At 45.5% G+C, this 26,228-nt stretch overlaps 1 protein-coding gene across 3 annotated transcripts in view; it reads left to right on the top strand.

Annotated features, from left to right (window-relative positions):
- GPD1L (glycerol-3-phosphate dehydrogenase 1 like) overlaps positions 1-25,719 on the top strand; it is a 121,274-nt gene extending 95,555 nt beyond the window's left edge. For all 3 annotated transcript variants that reach the window (XM_081246973.1, XM_081246974.1, XM_081246975.1), the window contains exon 8: positions 25,104-25,719. In XM_081246973.1, coding sequence (XP_081103099.1) covers positions 25,104-25,575 — 472 coding nt within the window. In that variant the 3' untranslated portion in view covers positions 25,576-25,719. The remainder of the gene's footprint in view (positions 1-25,103) is intronic.
- The last annotated feature ends 509 nt before the right edge of the window (positions 25,720-26,228 follow it).

Here is a 26,228-nt window from a genome sequence, read left to right as displayed (position 1 = left end):
TTTATCTTGAAAAGTCCTTTGACCTTCTGTGTTCCCCTGTTCAGTAGTTCTGGCCTATAAAAATACACTGTCATTACGTTTTCCAAGCCCCAAACCACCTGCTTAATAACTATAAAACTATAGTGGTAGTACCCACATTACTTTATTATTTGTTTTCTTGGATTTTGCTAAATGCAATCTCAGGAGTGAAGGATGCACCAAATGTAGGTGTTTCCAAAATAAATTAAAACCGTGCTTTTGAGGAACTAATGCTAAGTGTGGCCTGGGAGACAGGCTTTTCTGTTACAACTAAAATATCAGTGCTATAAGTTCTGTGGTTGTGTATAGCTGCTGATTTCCATTTGAAGCAATGTTGTATTTAAATAGTACTTTAGGGATTTTGCTGGTGGTCCAGTGGCTAAGGGTCCATGCTCCCAATGCAGGGGCCCCGGCTTCAATCCCTGGTCAGGGAACTAGATCCGACATGCATGCCACAACTAAGAGTTCTCATGCCACCAACTAAAAATCCCGCACACGGCAATGAAGATCCTGTATGCCGCAACTAAGACCTGGTGCAGCCAAACAAATAAATAAATAAATATTTTTAAAAATTAAATAAATAGTACTTTAAAGAAAAACGTATTTCTCATCATCAAAAAAATCTACAAACAATAAATGCTGGAGAGGGTGTGGAGAAAAGGGAACCCTCTTGCACTGTTGGTGAGAATGTAAATTGGTACAACCATTATGGAGAACAGCATGGAGGTTCCTTAAAAAACTAAGAACAAAAAAAAAAAAAAAAAAAAAAAAAAAAAAAAAAAAACTAAGAACAGAGCCATATGATCCAACAATCCCACTCCTGGGCATATACCCAGAGAAAACCATAATTCAAAAAGATACATGCACCCCAGTGTTCATTGAAGCACTATTTACAATAGCCAGGACATGGAAGCAACCTAAATGTCCATCAACAGAGGAATGGATAAAGAATATGTGGTACTGGTACATATAAACAATGGAATATTACTCAGCCATAAAAAAGAACTAAATTGTGCCATTTGCAGAGATGTGGATGGACCTAGAGACTATCATACAAAGTGAAGTAAGTCAGAAAGAGAAAAACAAATATTGTATATTAATACATATATGTGGAATCAAGAAAAATGGTACAGATGAACTTATTTGTGGAGCAGAAATAGAGATACAGATGTAGAGAACAAATGTATGGATACCAAGGGGGGAAGGGGGGGCTGAATTAGGAGATTGAGATTGACATATATACACTATTATGCATAAAATAGATGACTAATGAGAACCTACTGTATAGCATAGGGAACTCTACTCAGCGCTCTGTGGTGAGGTAAATGGGAAGGAAATCCAAGGAAGAGGGGACATATATATGCCTGTGGCTGATTCATTTTGCTGTACAGCAGAAACTAACACAACATTGTAAAGCAGCTATGCTCCAATAAAAAAAAAGAAAAAAAGAGAAATGTATTTCCAATCTCATTACCATTAAGTATAAATGTATTCATTCCATCAATATCCTTTGTTACTTTAAATTCAGCTTATTTAAACCAGAATGGCATAGCATTTAAACCAATGTGTAGTCCATCAAAGCCCATTAAATATTCTGTGTTGACATCTATCCAGGCCTGTGACTTGATGTCAGGTTGCATATAATAATAATAGTTGTTACTAGGTCCTTCTACTATATAGATACCTTAGAGAATAATCTTATTTGACTATAAAGAATCCAACTGGTCTCTTATCATATTTATGGCAGGATTTTCCCCTGAATATTTGGTGTTTCAAAAAGAAATGATCTTGTCAGTTTCCTGGTTTGGATAGTATACCATAGTCATGTCAGAAGTAACCATTAGGGGAAGCTGGGTGAAGGATACCTCGGACCTCTGTACTATTTTTGCAACTTCTTTTGAGACTTAGTCAGTTCGGGCTACAATAACAAAGTACCAGAGACTGGGTGGCTTATAAACAGCAGAAATTTATTTCTTACAGTTCTGGAGGCTGGAAGTCTGAGATCAGGGTGCTGGCGTGGGTCGGGGTCTGGTCAGAGGCCTCTGGGTTGTATCCTCACGTAGCAGAAAGACAGGAAGCCAGCTGTCTGGCCTATTCTTTTCAGGCCAGTAATCCCATTTATGTAGTTTCCACTCTCATGACCTAACTTACCTCCTAATACCATCACCTGGGGTTAGGGCTTCAACATTTGAATTTTAGGGAGAAAAATATTCAGTCCATAACAAGACTATAATCATTTCAAAATAACAATTTCAAAAAAAAAAGTGATCTTTTGGATCATTATGTCTTGGCTTTATGATTAGAATTGATTTTTACACCATTAACAAGTAAAGAGAAATTGCCCCCTGGAAAAAGTATCTTTGCATTGATATTATTAATTTTTTTCACTTTTTTTGTTCACAAAGCATATTTATTCTAAGCTTTAAAGATTTCTTTTTAGGGACTTCCCTGGTGGCACTGTGGTTAAGAATCCGCCTGCCAATGCAGGGGACACGGGTTCGATCCCTGGTCTGGGAAGATCCCACATGCAGCTAAGCCTGTGCGCCACAACTACTGAGCCTGTGCTCTAGAGCCTGTGAGCCACAACTACTGAGCCCATGTGCCACAACTACTGAAGCCCACGTGCCTAGAGCCTGTGCTCAGCAACAAGAGAAGCCACCACCATGAGAAGCCCACGCACAGAAACGAAGAGTAGCCCCAGTTCACTACAACTAGAGAAAGCCCGTGCTCAGCAACGAAGACCCAACGCAGCCAAAAAAAAAAAAAAAAAGATTTCTTTAAAAAAAAATCCCACTTAAGTTGAAAGCAAAAGTGATAGTTACTTCTGGAGAGTGGAATAGGGAGGAAGTAATTTTCATTTCTGGCATTTCTTTACTGATGGAATATTATACAATGAATTTTTATTGGTTTAATAATTTGGGGAAGGAAACATGCTCAGAGCAGACTTTTCCTTAAGCAGCTACAAGACTCAAATTACCCAGTGAAAATGTTCCTGAATATTCCTCATTGTCAGAGGGGAACCTTTTTCCATTTTTAGTGGTTCTGAAATTTATGTTTTAGGAATAATTTCAGCATGGGAATAAATTTATACATCAAAACTATTTCTACTACTCTGATAAATAAATATGAATTACTGAATTAAAACTGACTTTTTGCATGCATTTCCCCAAACGTTCTAGATTTTTTCATAATGGATTAGATAGTTATTAAAATTTCATAAAACATCATTTTTATTTTTTCAGGAGCAAAATATATCATTCTCCAGCCACAGCTAAGTCATACACTATAAATAATTTTATCTTTCCAGCTGTGATATTACTGTAAATATTGAAAGATCTTAATAATTTTTTTTTTGGCCTCGCTGCATGTGGGATCTTAGTTCCCAGACCAGGGATCGAACCCGCGCCCTCTGCCTTGGAAGCACAGAGTCCCAACCCCTGGACCGTCAGGGAAGTCCCCTTAATAATTTTTGACTGCATGGTAGATTCCATTTTTTCCAAACATTGGTTTTTGTTGTTGTTGTTTTTTAGCATCCAGATATACTTTTTATTTTAATTTTTTTCTTTTTCCTTTTTATTTAATTTTTATTTTATTTTGGAGTATAGTTGATTTACAGTGTGTTAGTTTCAGGTGTACAGCAAAGTGATTCAGTTATACATATATGCATTCTTTTTCAGATTCTCTTCTCAGATAGGTTATTACAAACTTTGGTTTTTCAGGAGCAGATCTTGTTAAATAAAAAGATTCTGAGATAACAAGGTCCTACTGTATAGCGCAGGGAACTATATTCAGTATTCTGTAATAGACCATAATGGAAAAGAATATATCTGTATATCTACATATCTATATATACATATATATACACATACATACATACATACATATATATATACACACATATATGAATCACTTTGCTGTACACCAGAAACTAACACAACATTGTAAATCAACTATACTTCAATTAAAAGGAAAAACAGATTCTGGGGTCATTTCTATATTTGGAACACTCCCTGGCTTTTGCTCATGTTCATCTCCGTTGTTTTCCTCTGCCTGGTATATTGTTGTAACTCTATCATTTATTTTTTTCATTTCCCAGCATGCTAATGGCCAGTTGCTGGTTAGCTAATGGGCTCCAGCACAATTCAGTAAATAGAATGAAATCATTAACACTGGGCTTAGTCCATCTACCTCAGTAGGAAATATCGGTCCTTTGGTGACTGGTGGTTTATCATTCAGTAAACAACTGATAGTCTTTGTAGGGAGACACCTTTACCAAGCATGACCTGCAGTAGAATTAGGGTGACCAGGTAAGTTATCCTCAAGGTGGGACAGTTTTGAGAGTCAGAGAAGACACTTTTTTTTCTTTCTTTTGGCTGCACAGCTTGTGAGATCTCAGTTCCCCGACCAGGGATTGAACCCGGACCGAAGCAGTGAAAGCCCAGAATCCTAACCACTAGGCCACCGGGGAACTCCCAGAGAAGATACTATTGGGTTGGCCAGAAAGTTCCTTCGGCTTTAAAAAATATTTATTTATTTATTTTGACTGCACTGGGTCTTTGTTGTAGCACGCAGGATCTTTTGTTGCGGCATGCAGACTTCTTAGTTGCAGCATGTGAACTCTTAGTTGCAGCATGCATTTGGGATCTAGTTCCCCAACCAGGGATCGAACCCAGGCCCCCTGCATTGGGAGCACAGAGTCTTAGCCACTACACCACCAAGGAAGTCCCCCTTTGGTTTTTAAGTAAAAATAAAAGACACATTTTTCATTTTCTCCAAGAACTTTATTGAACAACGTATTCATTGTTTTGTTCCACTACCTTCTGCCATTTTTCAGGCAACTTCATAGCTCCATCTTCCCAAAACTTTTTATCTTTTTGAGCAAAGAACTCTCCCAGTTGCCTTTTACAGTCTTCCAGGGAATTGAAGTTTTTTCCAGTAAGAGAATTTTGTAAAGACTGAAATAAATGGAAATCCAAAGGTGCAATGTCTGGTGCCTAAGGTGTATGAATCAGAACTTCCCAGCCAAGCTGTAACAGTTTTTGCCTGTTACAAAGGCAAAGAAACATGTGGTCTTGCGTTATCCTGATGGAAGATTATGCGTTTTCTGTTGTCGCTTTTTGTAGAGTGCTGCTTTCAGTTGGTCTAATTTGGAGCAGTACTTGTTGGAATTAATCATTTGGTTTTCCGGAAGGAGCTCATACTAGAGGACTATCTTCCAATCCCACCATATACACAACATCACCTTCTTTGGATGAAGACTGGCCTTTGGTGTGGTCGGTGGTGGTTCCTTTCGCTTGCCCCATGATCTCTTCCGTTCCACATTGTTGTATAGTATCCACTTTCATCACCCGTCACAATTTGTTTTAGAAACAGAATGTTTTTGTTATGTTTCAGTAGAGAATCACATGCGGAAATATGGTCAAGGAGGCTTTATTCGCTTAACTTATGTGGAACCCAAACATCAAAGCAATTCACATAACCGAGCTGGTGCAAATGATTTTCAGCGATTGATCTGGATATTTTGAGTATGTCGGCCGTGTGGTATAACGTTGATTGTTCTCAGTGAATGTCTCGATTTGATCGCTATTGAACTGGATTGATCAAATGCAACTGATTTGATCAATTTCAACTGGTCTACCTGAACTTGGAGCATCGGCCAGCGATAAATCTCCAGTACAAAACTTCGCAAACCACTTTTGACATGTTCGATCAGTCATAGCACCTTCTCCATACACTGCACAAATCTTTTTTTGCGTTTCAGTTGCGTTTTTACCTTTCTTGAAATAAAGCATAATATGCCAAAATGTTGCTTTTTTTCTTCTGTCTTCAATATTAAACTGGCTACACAAATATTCACCAATTTTGATAAGTTTTTTTCTAAATGCATGCTAATATGACAGCTGTCACAATACAATCTAACAAAATTGTTTCGAATGAAGTTAAAGACAACTAAGTCCTACTAGAGCAATCTTAGGGGGAAAACGAACGAACTTTTTGGCCAACCAATATTACCATGAGACCTAGACAAGATATGTAAACTCACACTGGCTGAAAAAACAAAACAACTGAAATAAAAATTACCATCCATTTCAGATCCCCTAGTACTTTAAAGCTATGCTTTGAAAAATCATGTGCAATTAAGTTATTTAACTTGTGAAGAACTTTTTTTTTTTATAAATTTACTTATTTATCCTTGGCTGCATTGGGTCTTTGTTGCTGCCCGTGGGCTTTCTCTAGTTGTGGCGAGCAGAGGCTATTCTTCGTTGCGGTGCGTGGGTTTCTCATTGCGGTGGCTCCTCTTGTTGAGGAGCACAGGCTCAAGGCATGCGGGCTTCAGTAGTTGCAGCATGCAGGGTCAGTAGTTGTGGCTCTCGGACTCTAGAGCGCAGGCTCAGTAGTTGTGGCGCACAGGCTTAGCTGCTCAGCGCCATGTGGGATCTTCCCGGACCAGGGCTCGAACCTATGTCCCCTGCATTGGCAGGTGGATTCTTAACCTCTGTGCCACCAGGGAAGCCCCGAACTTTTATCCAAAAGACCATTGTATAAAAGGCAGTGTTTTTTTTTGCCTCACCACAGCTCCCCGACCAGGGATGGAACCCATGCCCCCTGAAGTGGAAGCGAGGAGTCCTAACCACTGGACTACCAGCAAAGTCCCTAAAAGGCTTTTTTTTTTTTGGCTGTGTTGGGTCTTTGTTGCTGTGCCGAGGCTTCTCATTGCAGTGGCTTCTCTTGCTGTGAAGCACGGGCTCTAGGCCCCTGGGCTTCAGTAGTTGTGGCATATGGGCTCGTTAGTTGTGGCTCATGGGCTCTAGAGCGCAGGCTCAGTAGTTGTGGTGCACGGGCTTTGTTGTTCCATGGCATGTGGGATCTTCCTGGACCAGGGCTTGAACCCGTGTCTCCTGCATTGGCAGACGGATTCTTAACCATTGCGCCACCAGGGAAGTCCCTCAAGGCATTTTTAAAAGCAAAATTGCCCAGCATAATTTTTGAAAGTTCTGTGGGCATTTGGATACATGGAGAAGGTTAAAGAAAATTTGTTCCTGGAATGAGTATGCCATCGATATATTAATTTAATACCAAAGTTAATAAACCAGCTCTAATGGAATAATTATTTGAAAGCTCCTATCCAAATCTTTCCTTTTTCACCCATTGCTATTCCCAGCACTCTTTAAAACTGCAATCCTAGCCACAGCAGATAATTATATATGCTGTCTGGCTTAAAGAGTAAATTAATTTTGCATGTAATTCCCCCCAGAATCTACATGACAGGCAATTCTATTTTATACGTTTTTTTCAGAATGGCAATAAATAGCACAAGATAACTGATATGAAACCAACTATTTAAAATCTACTTCCTTAGATATTCCCAGTCCGAAAAGCAAAAGTTTTTCTAGAGGGACTTAGAACCTGTAAAATAAAATTCCTGCATGGGTCTTTAATGACTGTGCCTATTGACAAATATGTTTGTTTTCCGAAGTCAGCTGCGTGGGGTGAGGTGGGCTGCACACACTCTGTGTACAGAGGCATTTAAAGGGAGCAAAGTCTTGTTTGCCATCCAAAGAGGCCACTCCATGGGGGTAGGTTAGAAGTTATATTTGCATGTGTATTGCGGATACCTGAGCAGTAGGTACATTGTGAAAAAAACACCTGAATACTTGTTACATGATATTTTGACAAATATGGGTTGTCCCCTCTCTGGATGACGGATCCAGGCCGCTATAGGGAAGAGTATTGAATTCAGGTCCTAGTTTTGAGCACCCCGGCTTGCTCTTGTGTGTGTGAAATGAGGGTTTGGAGCCCTACGGTCTCCAAGCCCCCTTCTCACCAAAAGAGTCCAAGCCCAGTCCACAGCCTTAAGGGAATGAATCAGGTGGAGCAGCTGATGCAAACAATTTTCTTTTTTGACAGCTTTCAGGCTTAACTAGATGGCACAGTGTGCCAAAGGGGATGGGGGAGGTGACAAAGGAAGAGATGTTCTAATTCCTATTTGGATCCACAAGGCTCTGCACCTGGCCTGTGAGTCTACCAGGGATAACCTTCTTTGGGATACTTAAAGGAATAGATATTCAGAGTAATAACATAAGACCTCAGAAGTCACCTACAGCATTGCCTCATTTCCCAACAAATAATAATGATTGTTATCACCCAAATAATAATTATTACTAGTAATAAACAGTAAGAAGGCAGACTTGGGACTTCCCTGGTGGTCCAGTGGCTGACTCCATGCTCCCAATGCAGGGGGCCCGGGTTCGATCCCTGGTCAGGGAAGTAGATCCCACATGCCACAACTAAAGATCCTGCATGCCTCAACTAAAAGATCCTGCATGCCGCACCTAAAGAACCCACGTGCCACAACGAATATCCCACATGCAGCAATGAAGATCCCGTGTGCTGCAACTCAGAGCCAGTGCAGCCAAATAAATAAATAAATAAATATTTTTTTAAAAAGAAGGCAGACTCAGGTTTTGTGGGGTTTGCAGACTCAGGCTTCTGCAGTTTTGAGGGCCCTCTTGAAGAGAGAGAATACACAATTATGAGTACAAAATTAGGCAAGAAATGAAAAGGCATTGGTAGGGGTGCCCATAGAGCCTTTGGAAGGGCCTGTGCAATTGAGGGGCCTGTAGCCTTGATCTTCATGGTAAGTCTACCTTTGATGTCTACGACCAACAGTGTTAGAATGTCAGCTCCAGAGGGTCAGGGATTTTTTTTCTTTATTGACATATAGTTGATTTACAGTATTTCAAGCGAACAGCAAAGTGATTCAGTCATATATATATATATATATATATATATATATATATATATTATATATGACTGAATATATTCCTTATATATATATATATAAGTAATCCAAGGCACAGAGAGGTTAAGTTAATTGCCAATGGTCACACAGCTAGAAATGGCAGACCTGGGTGTTCTGGCTTCAGGATCTATGCTTCTGGCTACACTCCTACCTCCCAGATAAGGCTCAGGGAGATCCAGGGACCAGCAATAGTTAAAAACAGCCCGGCTTTTATTCATGCCTGAAGTAGTTCCAAGCCTCTGGCATTTGCCTACGGTATGCAATCCTTAGATACCACAAATAATGACTGCTCACTAGCAAAGGAGACCAACATGTCTCAGTTTAGTCTTTATTAGAACCCAGACGTAGTTGAAACATATGAGAAAAGGAAGAACGGAGTTAAGTCACACTGTAAACCTACTTGGAAAAATGGGAAAAATGTTGGGTGCCTTTCCATTCAAAACCAGTGATTTCCAGGGTTCAAGGGAGTTACCTTAATCACTGTCACCCTGCTCTCAGCCCAGCCCTAGACCCAGCCCAGTGAGAGAAACATTTTCCCAAGGAGACTACCTGATATTGGGGAATCCCCTGGCAGTCCAGTGGTTAGCGCTGCACGCTTACACTGCAAGGCCACAGGTTCAATCCCTGGTTGGGGAACTAGGATCCTACAAGCCTTGCTGTGTGGCAGAAAAACAAAACAAAAACCCAACCTAATTGACATAAATATGATTTAAAAGAAGATTCAAATATATTTAGGTTGCATCCCATTCCCTCCAAAACAATTTTTAAAATCTTGCTCTGATATTATCAAGGAACTTGCATTCAAAGACATATTTATAAGGAGAATAACTGGGCCATCCCTCCAGGGAGCGCCTTCCATTTCCTTGTATCCTTGGGAAAGATTTAATCTTTTTTGAGCCTTTATGGTTTTCCCCCTGAAAATTCAATCAAGACACCGATGCTGAGCTGGAGGACTTCCATTTGCCCCTGTAGCTCTCCTCTCTACCCTTTCCCATCCTGCTGTGGTACCAGACTGCCCTGGAGGCTGTTCTCTTTAGCCACTCAGGAGCCTCAGCAGGAGATTGGAGGGAGGGGAGGAGAGGTCCTTGCAAGGCTAGCACAGGCTGACTGCTTCATCTTCTGTAGGATGGCAGCAGAATGTTGTGAGAATCAGGGATTAAGGGAATTGGGAAGCCTGTTTCCTCTACTGGCAGTTAAAGTGAGCCCTCTGGGCCTTGGGTGAGGCCAGGGAAAGGGTTGGGGAATGGGTACCCATCTGCCACAAGCCCCTGCCTCCCAAAGCCCAAAAAAACACCACCTGTGGCAGGTGAAGAACTAAACCTCTGGGAGAGGAATTAGTCTCAGAACTGAAACTGCTTAAAAGGACCCTGTTGGAAAGCCAGCTGTGTGGTTATTAAACATCTCTTTAAGATCACAAGTTCAGTGCTTGGCCCTGCCAGTAAGAACTCTAGTGAAAGTATTCCTTGGGAAATTACTACGTGCCAGGCACAAATCCCTTAACTTACACTCACAAAAACCCAGCTAGACAGCATGTATGACGATTATCATTCCCATTTTTCAGGTAAGCAACCTGAAAGTTCAAGTAGCATGCACAAGGTAAAAAAGTTAATCATGGCTGTCTGGTTAGCTACTACTATGTAGCAAACCATCCCAAAACTTAGTGATGTAAAACAACCACCATGTTATCATGTCAGGGATTCACACATGGACTCAACAAATATTTATTGAATGACAGCTGTGTGCCACCTTCTGTGCAAGTCCCTGGGGAAGAGGAGCTTGACTCGGTTTGGAAGAAAGACTGCCAGGTAAATGCCCATCTCCAATAAGGTCATTCCAACAGTGGAGGGTTGTTCACAGTCCAGTGATGGCACTAGGGAGGCCATGACTAAGTCTTCTAGGAAGAACCCAGAGAAGGACAAGTCTGAATTGGGTCTTTTAAAAAAAAATTTTTTTTTTTTAGATGTTGGAGGTAGGAGTTTTATTAATTATTTTATTTATTTTTGCTGTGTTGGGTCTTCATTTCTGTGCAAAGGCTTTCTCTAGTTGTGGCAAGTGGGGGCCACTCTTCATCGTGGTGTGTGGGCCTCTCCCTATCGCGGCCTCTCTTGTTGCGTAGCACAGGCTCCAGACGCGCAGGCTCAGTAGTTGTGGCTCACGGGCCTGGCGGCTCCGCGGCATGTGGGATCCTCCCAGACCAGGGATTGAACCCGTGTCCCCTGCATTAGCAGGCAGATTCTCAACCACTGCGCCACCAGGGAAGCCCTGGATTGGGTCTTGAAGCGCGAGTAGGAGTTTGTCTAGCAGAGACCAGGGAGAAGGGGCAATCAATCCAGGCAGAGGATCAAAAAGCACCACAGCATCCACAAAGAGAAAGCTCCTATTTGTTCTAAAAGTTCGACTTGAACAAAACTGTCTTAGCTTAGGTTTCCCCCAAAAGCAGACATGAGATGAGGATTTGAGTACAAGTAGTTTATTCTGGGATCTTAAGGGAACACGAGAAAAGCGCTGGGAAGTGATAAGGGGAAGGGAAGGCGGCCAATAAAGGGAGCATTGTTAAGTCAGTTACAGACTCTGGGCACCTAAGCTTAGTCCCTCGGGAAGCTCTCAGAAGTGTGCTGGAACACACGCCGCAGATTTCTCCCGACCCAGGGATGAGGACGCTGAGCTGCATATGCGCTGACTCCTCAGGGCCACGTTGAGGGGTGCCTCTCTGCTTTTGAGCTCAGTGTTCCTCCCCCGTGTAGGCTTGGTCCTCAGTCCAGCTTCCCCTAACAGTATTGAGATAGGCTTCTCTTCCAACCAATCAGGATTCAGAGGTAGGAGTATCCCGACTGCCTTGAACCAATCAGGGACCAGCCAAGGGGCTGGGGGTGGGGTCAGGCTCATTCTCCCATCTTGGCAACCCTACAATGATGGAGGGCTATGATTGATGTTACAGAGGCAAACTCAAAGTCCAACAAACCCATCCTGTCACACTGGAAGTTACCCTTCGACTTCAAGACCTGGTTCAGGAAGATCTAAGGAACTGTGGCATATTTTCATAGCTCCAGGTGGCTGCTTCTTGGAGCCAGGTACTGGGGAGATGACCCAGTTCCCTGTTCGTTCAGTTTTGTCTCTACTCTGCCGTATTTCATTGGTCACTGGTGCTCCTGAAATCCTACAGATTTAAGTTCTTTGGTTTTGAGTTTCAACATCTGCCTCAACCCTTTTTAGGAAACGCGATTCTTTCCCAAGAAAAACTACGGAGTTGGGGAGATTGAAAGGTGACAAAGAAAAGCCCAGGATTGGGGTGATGGGCATTCGGGGGAGAGCACAGACCGTTTCCTGTGAGGCTAATTTGGAGAATAATAAAACAAAAGAGTCCCCTCCCCCAGCGAAGGTCACCTTGTATAAAAGAGCAATTGTTCTGCTATGGTTTTCCATTATTTCCTTCCCATGCTGTCTGCCCCGCTTGATGGACTCTGGAGTGCTTTTCAGTTCAGCTGCTCAGCGCAGGGCAAAGCATAAACTGAGCAGCCCACTTAAAAAAAAAGAAAGAAAGAAAGAAAAGAAAAACTCTCTCCTGTGTTGTGGACACCGAGGTGTTTGGAAGCCTAATATTTATTCCCCCTTCCCCTGCCCTCAAGCAGTGGTTTGGAGAGAACGCCAGGCTGACACCTAGGGGTACGGCTCTGGAGAGGGTAAGGGTTGAGAGTTGGACAGGCATACGGTCTCCAAATCAATTCTTGTAAAAGTTTAAGTCGAATCTTTAGGGCTGTATTTTTGCCTGGAGCTGTTTACCATCCTTAAGCCTACAGCAAATTGTACAAAGCAGGAAAACTGCTTTCTTGGAATTCACCATCCTAACAGAGTAGGATCTTCAGTACTGACTCCCCTACTTGCTTTTTGGCGGGGCGGGTGGCGGGTGGGGGGGAACAGGGCGAGAAGTGGGGCGGGGAATGTGGGAAGGGAAGACTCTTAAGGCCATAGTTCTCAAATTTTGCTTCCTATTACCATCATCTGGGGAGCTCTTCAAAATCCCAATACCCAGGCTGTACTTCAGTCCAATTAAATCAGAATCCCTGGGGGTAGGGCCTGGCCTCAGTAGTTTTTAATATTCCCCAGGTGACTCCAATGTGCAACCAGGTTTGAGAACCAGGGGCTTAAAGCAGTGCTTCTAATACGCACGGAAGCACCCAGGATTTTGTTAAAATGCAGAGTCTAGTCCAGCAGGTCTGAGCAGGGCCCGAGGTTCTGCAGTGCCACTGCTGCAGCGGCTGGTCTAGGGACCACCCTTCAAGTAGCAGGATCTTCAGACGTTTCTTTAACATAAGAGAGGAATGGAGCCACTGACAAATCACAGCAAAGCAAACAGCTTTTCAGAACACACAGCTTCCTGCTTAAAAATCTTCCTGAAAATGTTCCTCTTTGCTGTTAAGATACATTGCAAATGCCCTACCATGGCTACAAAGAATCACCTGGGGAACTTCCCCCAAAACACTGATGCCAGGATTCCATACTCCATCTCATTCAGACCAATTAAATCGAAGTTTCTGGAGGTGGGGATTGGACTTGGACAGTTTTTTAAGTTCCTCAGATGACTGATGTGCAGCTAGTTTTGAGGACCCCTTGTACGAAGTCATCTGGCCACTGCTGTTTCCGTGGGAATGCCCCCCCACCCCCAATCCACAGGGTTGTGGTGCATCGGCCATCATTGATTGTATGAGGGAGCAGGCAGTGGGCTTAAACTACACTATTGGACCCCTTCCCTGGGAATTTGGGTGGGAGATGCAGATTCCAGCGTGGTCTGGCTGCCCTTGTTAACCCAGGAGAAATGGGGTAGAGAAGTTTTGGCTACCATATCCCCACAGATAGACCAGGAACAGAGAAAGCTGGTTTCCTGCAGGAAACAGGAGAAGAGGCAAAGTGGTAGTGAGGACCCAGGGGTCCCCAGGTCTCCCATCTTGAGGCTGTCTATGGCCAGAATGAGTGAGACCCTCGGTGACCACCTCCTTTGTCTCTAGAAGAGGGCCAGCTTCTGGGTTGGGGGGTCTTTATGTAATTGTCCCCCGCAACTCAGAAGGTCTGATAGGACCAACAAACCTTGAATAGTCAAATAGGAAAAATCTGTAAAACTCATACTAAACACAGCACTTCTGTATCATCAGCAACTGACCTCTTCCCCTTCTATCCCCCACCATTAAAATTCCTGAAAAATGAGAAGACACTTCACAAGTTTAAAAATAAGGACTGCTAGGTTCTCAAATTTGTTCTCTTTGTAGAGGAATCATCAGCCTTGAATTTCTGCAGCTGTGGCTTCTAAATCTAGCCCTCTGCGGATGTTGGGGGTATAATTGCTTGTCTTGCCTGTTTTCTCATCTACAGCATGGAACTAAGAGCACCAATCTGATCAGATTGCTTTGAGGAGTAACTCATAAAAGTGTATTGATCACGTTACAGATGTTGTAGAAATGCATCTTATAAATGAGTCACCTTTTCCCAGAGCATCACTGTGGAACAGTGGAAAAGAGGCCTTTGGAGAAGGTTTCTTGAAATCTCAGCCCATCCATCTACGAGCTGTGTGGTCTTAGGCAAGTTTCTTACCTACTCTGAGCCTCAGATTCTTCGTTCCAAATATGGGCTAACAATGCCTATTTGCAGAACGTCTGTGGGGAATGAATGAGACAATGTGTGAAGACAGTAGGTGCTCAAAGACATGTTTCCCTTCCCTCCATGACTTCACTCTTGACCTAAGGTGGATTCGTTAGGTTATGTTCTTACAGTGTTACTGTAACGAAGACTACCTAACCCTAACCCTTCTCTCCCCAAATAGCAATGGTTAAAATCAGATAAAGATTTCTTTCTCTCTCCTGTAACACGCTGAGCATAAGGCATCAGGCTGATGGGTTCTATGGTGTTGGGCACCCATCCTTTCACCTTGTCCCGCCGCCTTCAACAGGCAGCTTCCATCCTGTGGCTTAAGGTGGCAATTTCCTGCTGGTAGGAAGGAGAGACAGGGTGTTGGGGAGTGAGCCTCGCCCCTCTGGAGGCAGGGCCTGGAAGTTCTACTCACATTCCACTGGGCTGAATGGGAGCTAGAAGGCAAACTCTGGACCCCCATTTTGGGGTTGAAATCCCAGTTCTACCACTTACCATCTGTGGTCTTGGCCAAGTCAGTTAATTTCTTTGCACCTCTGTTTCCTAATCCTTCATGGGGTTATTGTGAAAATTAAATGGGTTGGTACATCTAAAGCACTTAGAATAGTTACCTGAAACATATGAGACTGTAAGTTGTTATTGTTGTTATTATTATTTGTTTAGCTATATGGCCACACCTAACTTTGAGGGAGGCTGGGAAATGTCCTTAACTAGGTGACTGTGTGCTCTGCTAAGACTCTAGAGTTCTATTATTAAAGGAAGGAGCGGACAGGGGACATCTGAAGACAGCTAGAGTCTCTGTCATGTCAGAGTTGCTAAAATCAGTCCTGTAAAAAGACTACTGATGAGAAGCGATTGTAATCTCCAATTTGGGCCTAAAAACCCTATGTCAACTCCTCCTTGTGTGATGGGGTGGACATGATCCACTCCTAGAGATGGAGACAATCATCAAAACAATAATGATGTGAGAGGGGCTTCCCTGGTGGCGCAGTGGCTGAGAGTCCGCCTGCCGATGCGGGGGACACAGGTTCGTGCCCCGGTCTGGGAGGATCCCACATGCCGCGGAGCGGCTGGGCCCGTGAGCCATGGCCGTTGAGCCTGCGCGTCCGGAGCCTGTGCTCCGCAACGGGAGAGACCACAACAGTGAGAGGCCCGCGTACCGCAAAATAAATAAATAAATGGTCCAGTGGTTAGGATTGGGCACTTTCACTGCCCTGGTCTGGGTTCAGTCCCTGGTCAGGGAACTGAGATCCTGCAAGCTGTGTGGCGTGGCCAAAATAATAATAAGAATTAAAAATAAGAATAACGTATGAGGCTCTGTGCCGAGCGCTGTCTCAATTGTCTGTGACAACCTGTTTAGAGGTCCCACAGTACTGTGGTTTTATGAAAAGTACTTTTTACTCTTTTCCCGCCTCAGTTCTTGTTGCATGCTTATCAGCTTCCACGCACGAGGCTAGGAGTCCGTGGTGAATTCCATTCTCACGGGCAGTGAGTTTATAATACATTCCGAGGCTCTCACAGGATGCCCCCCTCTGAAAAGCACAGATCCCACAAAACTAGTCCACCTGCTCCTTCTCCGTCAGCCCCCACCCCTGACTGTGCCAGGAGACCTTACTGGCTTTTCTGGTTACAGATTCACCAGGTCGAGGGAGGGGAGAAACCCAAGTGCAGTCTGTCATCCATCCGTTAATAAGCTTGATGCTAATATGACTTAGGCTTGTGCAAATGTGGACGTGCTACCCAGGCTTTGAGCCTCTCCCCCACCATCCAAGGCAAGTACATGCTGCGCGCAAAGAAATAGCAACTTACCTGTGAACGAAGTGGATTTGACCGTGGGAATTCCAAGACAAATACACAAGGGGGTGATTCTTGGCATTATAAACAGGCAACCCCATAATACATTTTACCTTTTATTTGCCAGCAACTCTTCAAGAATGCATTTAAATGTATCTCTTTGTACAAATGGGGTGTTTCATTGGTGCTTCTCGGACTCTTTGGCTAAAGATCCTAGCTGCCTTTAAATTTCTCAGCATCCTCTCTCTTCAGTCAAACAGTTAATCATCTATAAACAAACCCTCCAATTAATTCTTTCTAAAGCAAAGGTAGCTGGTAAGCAAACACCCACTCCCTAAATTGCTTGCTTAATGCGTTCCTCTTGAGAGTCCATTCTGGAGAGACTTGGGGGTATAATTACTCTGCTCTTTATCTCTGCCGTCCAATTTTTGGGTGTGCTTCTGATTTCATTTGGAAAGGTTCCTGGCGCTTCTTTGGGTGTGGTCAGCTATGTGGGGACAGGTCTTTGCTCATCCAGTACCTAGGTCAGAGGAATTTGCTCGTGGGCACCTAATTAACGCTATTCATTAGCATTAATTAACTTTTATTCATTAAAAGGTGTTGGCAACAGGACCCTCAAATTCACCTCTGTTTCAGATTGTTATAAGAGCCTAGAATTTTTTTCAGTCCTACAAAGCAAAGTCTGTAGATTAGGCCCATGGAGCCTCCACAAAGAGATATTCACAAGCACAGGGTATTTTTAGCAGCGGCTGCTTCCGATTTCCCACCCCTTTTGGAACTTCTAGGGCGGCTCCTCCAAACGCACCGGGTCTCCTTTCTGAATCCAGCGCCCACCCTCGTGGGCCTCATTCTGACACGTTCCAGGGTTTCCATTTGCTTGTGACTGATGCTGTTTTATTGTTTGAATGTGATAAATGGGCCCCTGCAAGGTGCTGCAGGAAAACTTGCCCTTCCTTCCACAGACCTCAGTCATTTTCCACTCTAGGACCTGGTGTGAGGGGTCAACTAAGCTGCCCTTCGGGAGGGAGTGAACGGTACCCCCCCCCCAGCCCCACCTCCCAGTCCTCTTCTTGAGCTTTGGTTTGGTGGAAATGTTATATGTATCGTCCATTTAATTTTCTACTTGCTTGTAAAGTACTTGCAGAAAAAGTAAAAAGCTTGACGATCACGAGAGCCTCAGGTACCTGATCTTGACTTTATTCACTCCTCTAGGAAGATGATAACATACACACACACGTACCCCTGCAGCTCTCAGTGACTCAAACAGGAGCGGGTATGGTACGATAACGAGCTTCATAAATGCTCGTTGATGGAATTTCTCCCCATCTCCCCCTTTGCCAAGCACAGTGTAATTAATGTTTATGGACCAAATGGAGAGGGAGCAGGCCCATTGCTTTTTACCCTGGACAGCCAGGCGGGCTGAAAACCCATCTCACCATATATCTCAGCGAACACACCGTTCCAGCGCTTCCTGATGGGGGAATTGTGTCCTTCCTCTGGAATTTCCTCCTCTATCCCAGTTCTTTGCTTAGTTAACTTCGAATGGCCCTTGAAAACAGTTAAATGTCTGCTTCTGGAAGAAACAGTCCCTGGTCCCCAGGCTGACCATGCTGCCTTCCCACTGTGCAGGCTGACCTTGGGCCCACCCCTGGCCTGGCAGGGATCCCACCCATCACTCATTTACTGCTCTCTCCCCGCTTCTGATGACATATTCAGTAAAGGAAGGGACAGTCGTACAGAGCTGTGTAGTCCAATAGTGCACAGCACATTGTAGATATTAGATCAATGTTTCTTGAGCCAGTGGCCGCAGCTAAGAACTCTGGGGAGCCCATCTTTTTCATTGAGATCAAGACCCTTAAAATTTTTATTTTTTATTTTTATTTTTCATTTTATTTTATTTTGGCTCTGCCCAGCTTGTGGGATCTTAGTTCCCTGACCAGGGATTGAACCCGGGCCCTCGGCAGAGAAAGCGCCGAGTCCTAACCACTGGACCGCCAGGGAAGTCCCAAGAAGATTTTTTAAAAATAGAATAGAATTCAACTTAAGGCAGTGCTTGACCCAAAATAAGCCAATAATAAATTAATTACTACTTAGTTATTATTATTACACCTTCTAAACACCTAGTTCTAAATCAGCTGACTCTTAACCCCTCCAAATTTTCCCACTCTTAACCTTCCTCGGCTCCAGAGAACCCTGATCAACCCTAAGCATCCTTCCACTGATTTCACATTTCACTCACCTCTCTCTCCTCAGTAGTTCCTCCAGCCCCTCCACCCTCAGAGTCACCCTCCCAGACTTCTAGAGGGCCTCCCAGGGGGAGGGAGAGGGAGAGGGGGCTGGGAAGGGAGAAGAGAGCCTTCCCCCTTTGCCTGAATCAGGTGATGCCAACTGACGGTTTCTCAGATTCGTTGTTCAGCCCACAAAGGTGACACATACAGTCTTTTAAAATAATGGACGTTAACTGGCAATATTTAAAAACTGGTATTTTAGTGGTTAGGACTCCAAGCTTTCACTGCCGAGGGCCTAGGTTCGATCTTTGGTCGGGGAACTAAGATCCCACAAGCCGCGCTGTGTGGCTGAAAATAAATAAATAAATAAACGGGGATTCCTAGCAATACTAGGCCTAAAGTTTTGCAAGGTAGCAATCAGGTGGGGTAGAAACCCAGGTGGCCCTTTTAGAGCATTCGTGCTCTTGTTCACCACAGACCCCACCATTCTCTATGACATGCCCCTCAACTGAGTTTGAATGTTGAGCTGATTTCACTGCATTTCCAGGTTCCCAAATGTGGATTTATGGTAAGAGGAAAGTGAAATATTTCTGGTCCCTGTTTCTAACACTAAAACACAAAAATAAAGTGTGACCCGGGGGATCATATGTTTCAAGAAAAATGGGAGTGAATGGACTCCTTTGTGTAAGGTAAGAAACTTCTACAAAGTTAATATTTTAAGCCCAAGTGTATCTGGTTAGAAGACCACAATTCAAGAAGCCATTCTGAAACAAAACCGGCTGATACATTTACTTGTTTGACCTTATCTGCTAACCCCAGAGGACTTAAGGCCTCTGGTCAAATTGAGAGAGCATCTTGGAACCCAAACAAACAGACCTACAGCTTCATTGGTGAATGGATTTGGGCCCCATGTCTGCCTGTTTTCAAGTTGAGGACAGACCAGACTGACTGGTAGCTTTCAGGACTGAGTGAAAGAACATTTTCACTTCTAAGCCAAACTCCTGCTTTCCCTATAAGACACATTAATAACAAGAGGAGGGGAGACTAGAAGTTCTGGGATGGATAAACTACAAAATCAAATGTGCTTGGAGAATCTGAACTACAGTTGGAACTAGAGAACCCTATTTATGATCAACCATAAATATTTTTATTTTCTTAACTTTTGGAAATAATTTCAGACTAATCAAAAAGTTGCAAAAAAAAAGATTTTCTGTAAACTTTCACCCAGATGCCACAAATATTAACATTTTACATAACAAGAGTATCAAGATTGAAATCATGGGATTAACACTGATACAATGCTGTTATCTAATCTACAAAATGTATTCAGATTTCCCCCACTGTCTCACTGAGGGTTTTTTTTTTAATTGTATATTTTTGAATTCACATGTGTTTTATTCTATTTTTTTATTTTTTGGCCGAGTGGCATGTGGGATCTTAGTTCCCCAACCAGAAATCGAACCCGAGTCCTCTGCATTGGAAGCACGGAGTCTTAACCACTGGACGCCAGGGAAGTCCCCTGAGGTTCTTTTTCCGACTCATCTAGCATTTTACCTTGCACTTGGCTCTCAAGTGTGGAACAATTCCTCAGTGTTTCTTTGTCTTTTATGACCTTGATACTTAACAAAATGTCCTTTGATTTTGGTCTGTCTGTTCTTTCCTCATGACTGAAGTCAGGTTATTCATTTTGATAAGAAGACCACAGAAGTGATGTTGCCTTCTCCTCGATGCGTCAGATCAGGAGGTACACGCTATCTGATAATACTGACTTTGACATCTGGTGGTGTCTCACAGGTGTCCCTACTGCAGACTTACTTATGAATTCATAAGTATTCAAAGGGAAAACTGTATCTTCTGGGGAGATACTTTGAGATGATGTAAATATCCTTTTTTCTCATCATACTTCCACTCACTAATTCTAACATCCATTGATGATTCTTGCCTGAAAAAATCATAATTAATTTTAAACTAGAATAATAATGAAGAGAAAGGAGTGTTAGATGAATCTATAAAAAATTCTTTATAAATGAGAATGTCCCTTGGTCCTCTTTCAGATAGTAGGTAAAAGTCACAAGGTGTCCACTTTTTCACTGAATTATTGATGAGCCTTGGGTCCCTATGGAATGGCCTGGGCTCCACGGATTCTTGGCAATGCTACATCTCATAGCTTGCTTCTTGGGTAATATGGCCTATTGGAAACCATATTTCAGACTCTGTATAAACCCTCAACAACCCACACGAGAACATTCTTCCATGCAAACAGATCTCCTTAGATTTCCCTGTATCTGTTTGTACCTGGCCTACTCATGCTGGCACTTGTGGTGTTGCTTCGCCTGTTCCTATAGGCTGGGTGATGTCTGTCTTACCTGTCCACCTTCTCCTCCATTTTAATGAATTAGATACCTCCTACAAGTCTAAGCTCAAAGCTCTGTTCTTCATGAAGTCTTTTATAGGAGGGCAGGGCCTACCTTTTCTTCCTCTGATATTTTTCTGCATTTAAGAATAAAGTTTGGGGGACTTCCCTGGTGGCACAATGGTTAAGAATCCACCTGCCAATGCAGGGGACACGGGTTCAAGCCCTGGTCCGGGAAGATCCCACAGGCCACGGAGCAACTGAGCCTGTGCGCCACAACTACTGAAGCCAGTGTGCCTAGAGCCTGTGCTCAGCAACAGGAGAAGCCACCGCAATGAGAAGCCTCTGCACTGCAACGATGAGTGGCCCTGCTCACAACTAGAGAGGGCCCGCACGCAGCAACGAAGACCCAATGCAGCCAAAAATAAATAAATTAATTAATCAATTAAAAAAAAGAGAAAACACAGGTGTGAATTTTCATGACTTTGGATTTGGCAATGGAGTCTTAGATATAAAATCCAAAGCATGAGCAACAAAAGAAAATAATCTAGACTTCATCAACATTAAAAAAAAAGAATAAAGTTTGGGTTTCAGCATTCATTCAATACCTCCTCTGGTGGGGAGGGAGATAAAGAAGGGTAGTTCATAGTCCCTCAAGAAGTGGTAAAGAGAGGTGCGTAAAATGAACGAATTCTAAAGCAAAGAAGAATAAGTTTTATGGAAATCTAATGGAAATCACAGAAAAGGTGGCTTTTGAAATGGGCCCAAAGGATGCAGATTTGAGCTGTGGGTGAAGGTAGGAGGCTTTCTAGGCTGAGAAAAGCTGGTTAGGGACATAAAGTGGTCACACTTACAGAGACATGTGAAAATGTATTTGGGGTTGGAATGGGAAGCATTCTAGAGCACTTTGGGAAAAGGGCTGGAAACGTAAGGTGTGCCACCTCTTAGCGGCTTTTATAGTGTGCACAGTGGGACATTAACCCAGATCTGAGCCTGGGGTTTCAGGACAATAATTCTTACAGGTAGATGAAGGGTGGATTGTATAAACATGTCATTGGAGGAATGGACATCCCATCAGGATGCTTCCAGGCAGAAGATGAGCACCTGAATTTAGGCAGCAGTTGGAAAGGAGCAGCCCATTTGTCAACAACCAGTGTATAATTGCTTCTTTGTAATTCTGAAATCTAAGAAGATGAAAACCAAAAGTTTCAAGTTTGCAGAAAATGTATTTGGTAGAAACATATGACTTAACCTGGTGTGAAGTTATTCATTGTCTTTTTTTATCCCACTTCATGGATTAAAAGATGAAAAGCTGTGGATTAAAAGCAAAGGCCACAGTCCTTTGCTGCTTCTCTCATCCAGACTTGGTGTCTTTTCCCCCTCTGTTTGAATCAGGCTGCCCTTATCACTGGCTTTGACCAATAGAATGTAGCAGAAATGATGCTCTGTAGATTTCAAGGCTGGATCTTAAGAGACCTGCAGCTTCTGCTTATTTTTTCCCCTCTTGGAAGCCAACTACTGTGTAGAAGTCCAACTACTCTGAACCCACCATGCTATGAGGAAGCCTAATAAGCTTCACGGGGCGGGGAGAGAGAGAGAGAGAGGCCAGGTAGAGGAGCACTGAAGTGCTCTGAAAAGCACTGAAGGCTTTTCAGCCTTTCCACACCTGCCCTGCCACCGGCTGAAAACAGCTGAGTTAATGACTCCAACCAACACCTGGAGCGGAAGACTCTGCCAGCCAAGCCCCGCCCAAATTCCTGACCCACAGATTCATGAGTAAGATGGTTGTTATTATTATTATTTTTTTCTTTTTTGCGGTACGCGGGCCTCTCACTGTTGTGGCCTCTCCCGTTGCGGAGCACAGGCTCTGGACGCGCAGGCTCAGCGGCCATGGCTCACGGGCCCAGCCGCTCCGCGGCATGTGGGATCTTTCCGGACCGGGGCACAAACCCGCGTCCCCTGCATCGGCAGGCGGACTCTCAACCACTGAGCCACCAGGGAAGCCCTAGATGGCTGTTATTTTATTTTATTTATTTTTATTTTTTATTTTTTTTTAATTTTTAGTTTTTGGGGTACGCGGGCCTCTCACTGTTGTGGCCTCTCCCGTTGCGGAGCACAGGCTCTGGACGCTCAGGCTCAGCGGCCATGGCTCATGGGCCCAGCCGCTCCGCGGCATGTGGGATCTTCCTGGACCGGGGCACGAACCCGCGTCCCCTGCATCGGCAGGCGGACTCTCAACCACTGAGCCACCAGGGAAGCCCTAGATGGCTGTTATTTTAAACCACTGATGTTTGGGAGCATTTATCGCACTGCAGTAGATAAGCCAAACACACACTTAATTCATGTACGTATTTTCATTGCCGAAAACTAGTGTATTTGATGAAAGTGCCACTCCAGACCTCACTGAGGGTGTTATATGGTGTATGGTATATGTACATTTTTACCTTTCTAAATTAAAGATCTGAGTTGTTTTTTTTTTTTTTTTTTTAAATTTTATTTATTTATTTATTTATTTTTGGCTGTGTTGGGTCTTCGGTGCTGCGCGCGGGCTTTCTCTACTTGGGGCGAGTGGAGGTCACTCTTCGTTGTGGTGCGCGGGCTTCTCATTGCGGTGGCTTCTCGTTACAGAGCACGGGCTCTAGAGCGCAGGATCAGTAGTTGTGGCTCACGGGCTTAGTTGCTCCGCGGCGTGTGGGATCTTCCCGGACCAGGGCGCGAACCCGTGTCCCCTGCATTGGCAGGCAGATTCTTAACCACTGCGCCACCAGGGAAGCCCAAGATCTGAGTTTTGAAATCCATTTGGCCTTAGGGGTTTTCTGAGAAGGGCTTGTCCTTTGTAATACAGAAATAGAGCTGTTTCGACTTCCTTCGTGCCTTCGCTAAATGTCCTGCATGATGCCACAGACAGCTTCTCCAGCCATTCCATGTGTGTATCTCTTATTTCCACAGCTGCAAAATTGGTTTCTCTAAACCAGTAGCTCTCAAACTTCAGTATGTATCAGAGTCTCCTGGAAGGCTGGTTCAAAAACAGCTTCCTGGCCCCTGCCCTCAGAGTTTCTGATTCAGTGAGTCTAGGATGGGGCTTGAGAACTTGCATTTCTGAGAGTTCCTGGTTGATACTGATGCTGCTGGTCCGGGTACCACACGTTGGGAACCGCTGCTCTCAGGGAAAGGGCTATATTTCTTTCTTTTTTTTTTTTTTGGGGGGTACGCGGGCCTCTCACTGTTGTGGCCTCTCCCGTTGCGGAGCACAGGCTCCGGACGCGCAGGCTCAGCGACCATGGCTCACGGGCCTAGCCGCTCCGCGGCATGTGGGATCTTCCTGCACCGGGGCACAAACCCGTGTCCCCTGCATTGGCAGGCGGACTCTCAACCACTGCGCCACCAGGGAAGCCCCAGGGCTATATTTCTTATTCTCTTTACCCACCAGCCCAAGATACTTAGCAAATGCTCATGGATGGAATTTCTCTAAATCGTCGTCTTTGTAATGCTTTTGAAGCCTTAACTTTTACTCCCTGAGGTCCGCCTGAGTAGGCCCTAGACTAAAAGAAACGAATTCCTTGTTTTGTTTTATTAGATTGTATGCCATAGTTTTTGCTTTCTCAGCTCAGCTGATAGGACATTGTGGAAAAAAATGTCCCTTCTGATCTTTCTTAAACGTGTCTTGGGGCAGATAAGAGGGAATGGCTTTGTGGTGACCCCAAAGCAACGCTTTATTTGTGAACAAGGATATTTCCTTTTGGGGGTTTCTGAATAAAATAGAACCATCCTTTCTTGCCATCCTTTCACAATACAAAAGGAGAGAGCGCCACGAAGACGCTTTTGTTGGCCATGCGCCCATCTACGCATTTTACAGATGGCACCACCGAGGCACAGAGAGGTGGAGGTCCTTGCTCCTGGTCACACAGCTGAGAAATGCAAGTGCCGGTGTTGGAGCTCGGGTCAGCCCGACCCTCTAACAAGCTGCCTCACTGTGTGGGGCTCCCTCCTCCTCTCCCGCACCCCAGGAAAGTACAGCCCGTTAGTCAGAAACTTCAGTTTGCGCAACACACACACCGTTCAAGCTTTCCTCCAACATTTCCTCCCGAGGGTTATGGGACACTGATTCATCATGACCAGGGATCCCAAATATCTCCCCGCTCTCATCTCCGGGCCAGGCGCCGGCGCCGAGGCTCCACGGATCCCGGCGATCGAGCCACTGCGAGCGCCAAGAAGCATCTCGTCTTCCAAACCCAGCGAAAAAGTTGGTTCCTCAAATTATTCCCGGCAGGAGCGGCAAGAAATCACGTCGGGCTTCGGCAGCGGAAGCGGCGGCAGGGGGAGAAGCTCTGGTTGGACCGTCCCGGCGGCCTAGCATCGATCTCGGGTCTAAGGTCCGGCCGGATCGTAATTCCAGCCGCTCTTACGCCCCTGGAGTCACCGCCCCTCCCCACCCCCTCCATTCCCGGAGCCGCAGGGCCAGGAGGCCTGGCTCTCCCCGGGGTCCAAGGACCCAGGGCTGGCCGCCACCAGGTGGAAGGAGACAGGTTAGCGGCGGCCCGCCCCCGGGAGGCGGGGCCTGGCGGAGCGGCCGCGACCCCCGCCCTCCCTCCCCCCACTCCCCGCGCCCTCCCTCTACGCGCTCCCCGCGCCCTCCCTCCCTCCCGCTACTCCCCAAGCCCTCCTTCCCCCAACTCCCCGTGCAGCCCGCCTCCCCGCGCGCGCCAGCGCGCCCTCCCGGCCGCGAGCCCCGCAACAGGTGAAGCGGCCGCCGCTCCTCGGCGCCTCCGCGGGGCGGTCTCTCCTCGCCAGCCGCGCGCCCGCCCCTCTCCACGCCCCCTCCCCTCCGCCCGGCCTCCGCCGCCTCCCTTGGCTGCTGGCGGCCTCCCCTCACCCGGTCTCCTGCTTCGGGGCCCCCGCGCAGGCCGAGAGCCCGCGCGCCTAGGAGCAGGGGCGGCCGCGCACTCGCCGGACACGCACTGTGGCCGGACGGATCCCGGCGGGTGCCCCCCGTGCGCCCTGGTCCCCGTGCCGCCGTGCTCCCCTCCCCCCCCCGCCGGTGTCCCCGGGCTCAGGGCCGCGCGGCCAGCCCCGAGGCGCCGGGGGTTCCCGAGGCGGGGCCGGCCCGGCCGGGGCGCGACGATGGAGGAGCCGCAGCGCGCCCGCTCGCACACCGTCACCACCACCGCCAGCTCCTTCGCGGAGAACTTCTCCACCACCAGCAGCAGCTTCGCCTACGACCGCGAGTTCCTCCGCACCCTGCCCGGACTCCTCATCGTGGCGGAGATCGTGAGTACCTCCGGGCGGGCGGGGCTGGGGGCAGGGGCGCAGCTGGGCCCCGCGCCGTGCTCCTCGCCTGGGAGCTTGTTCACATGCTCGGGAGGGCTTCGAAGGAGTCCTTTTTGTTCAGCCTCTT

Source organism: Mesoplodon bidens (assembly GCF_964165515.1).
Source record: "Mesoplodon bidens genome assembly, chromosome: 10".
Taxonomy (NCBI): Eukaryota; Metazoa; Chordata; class Mammalia; order Artiodactyla; family Ziphiidae; genus Mesoplodon; species Mesoplodon bidens.
This window is presented reverse-complemented; position numbering and strand designations above follow the sequence as displayed.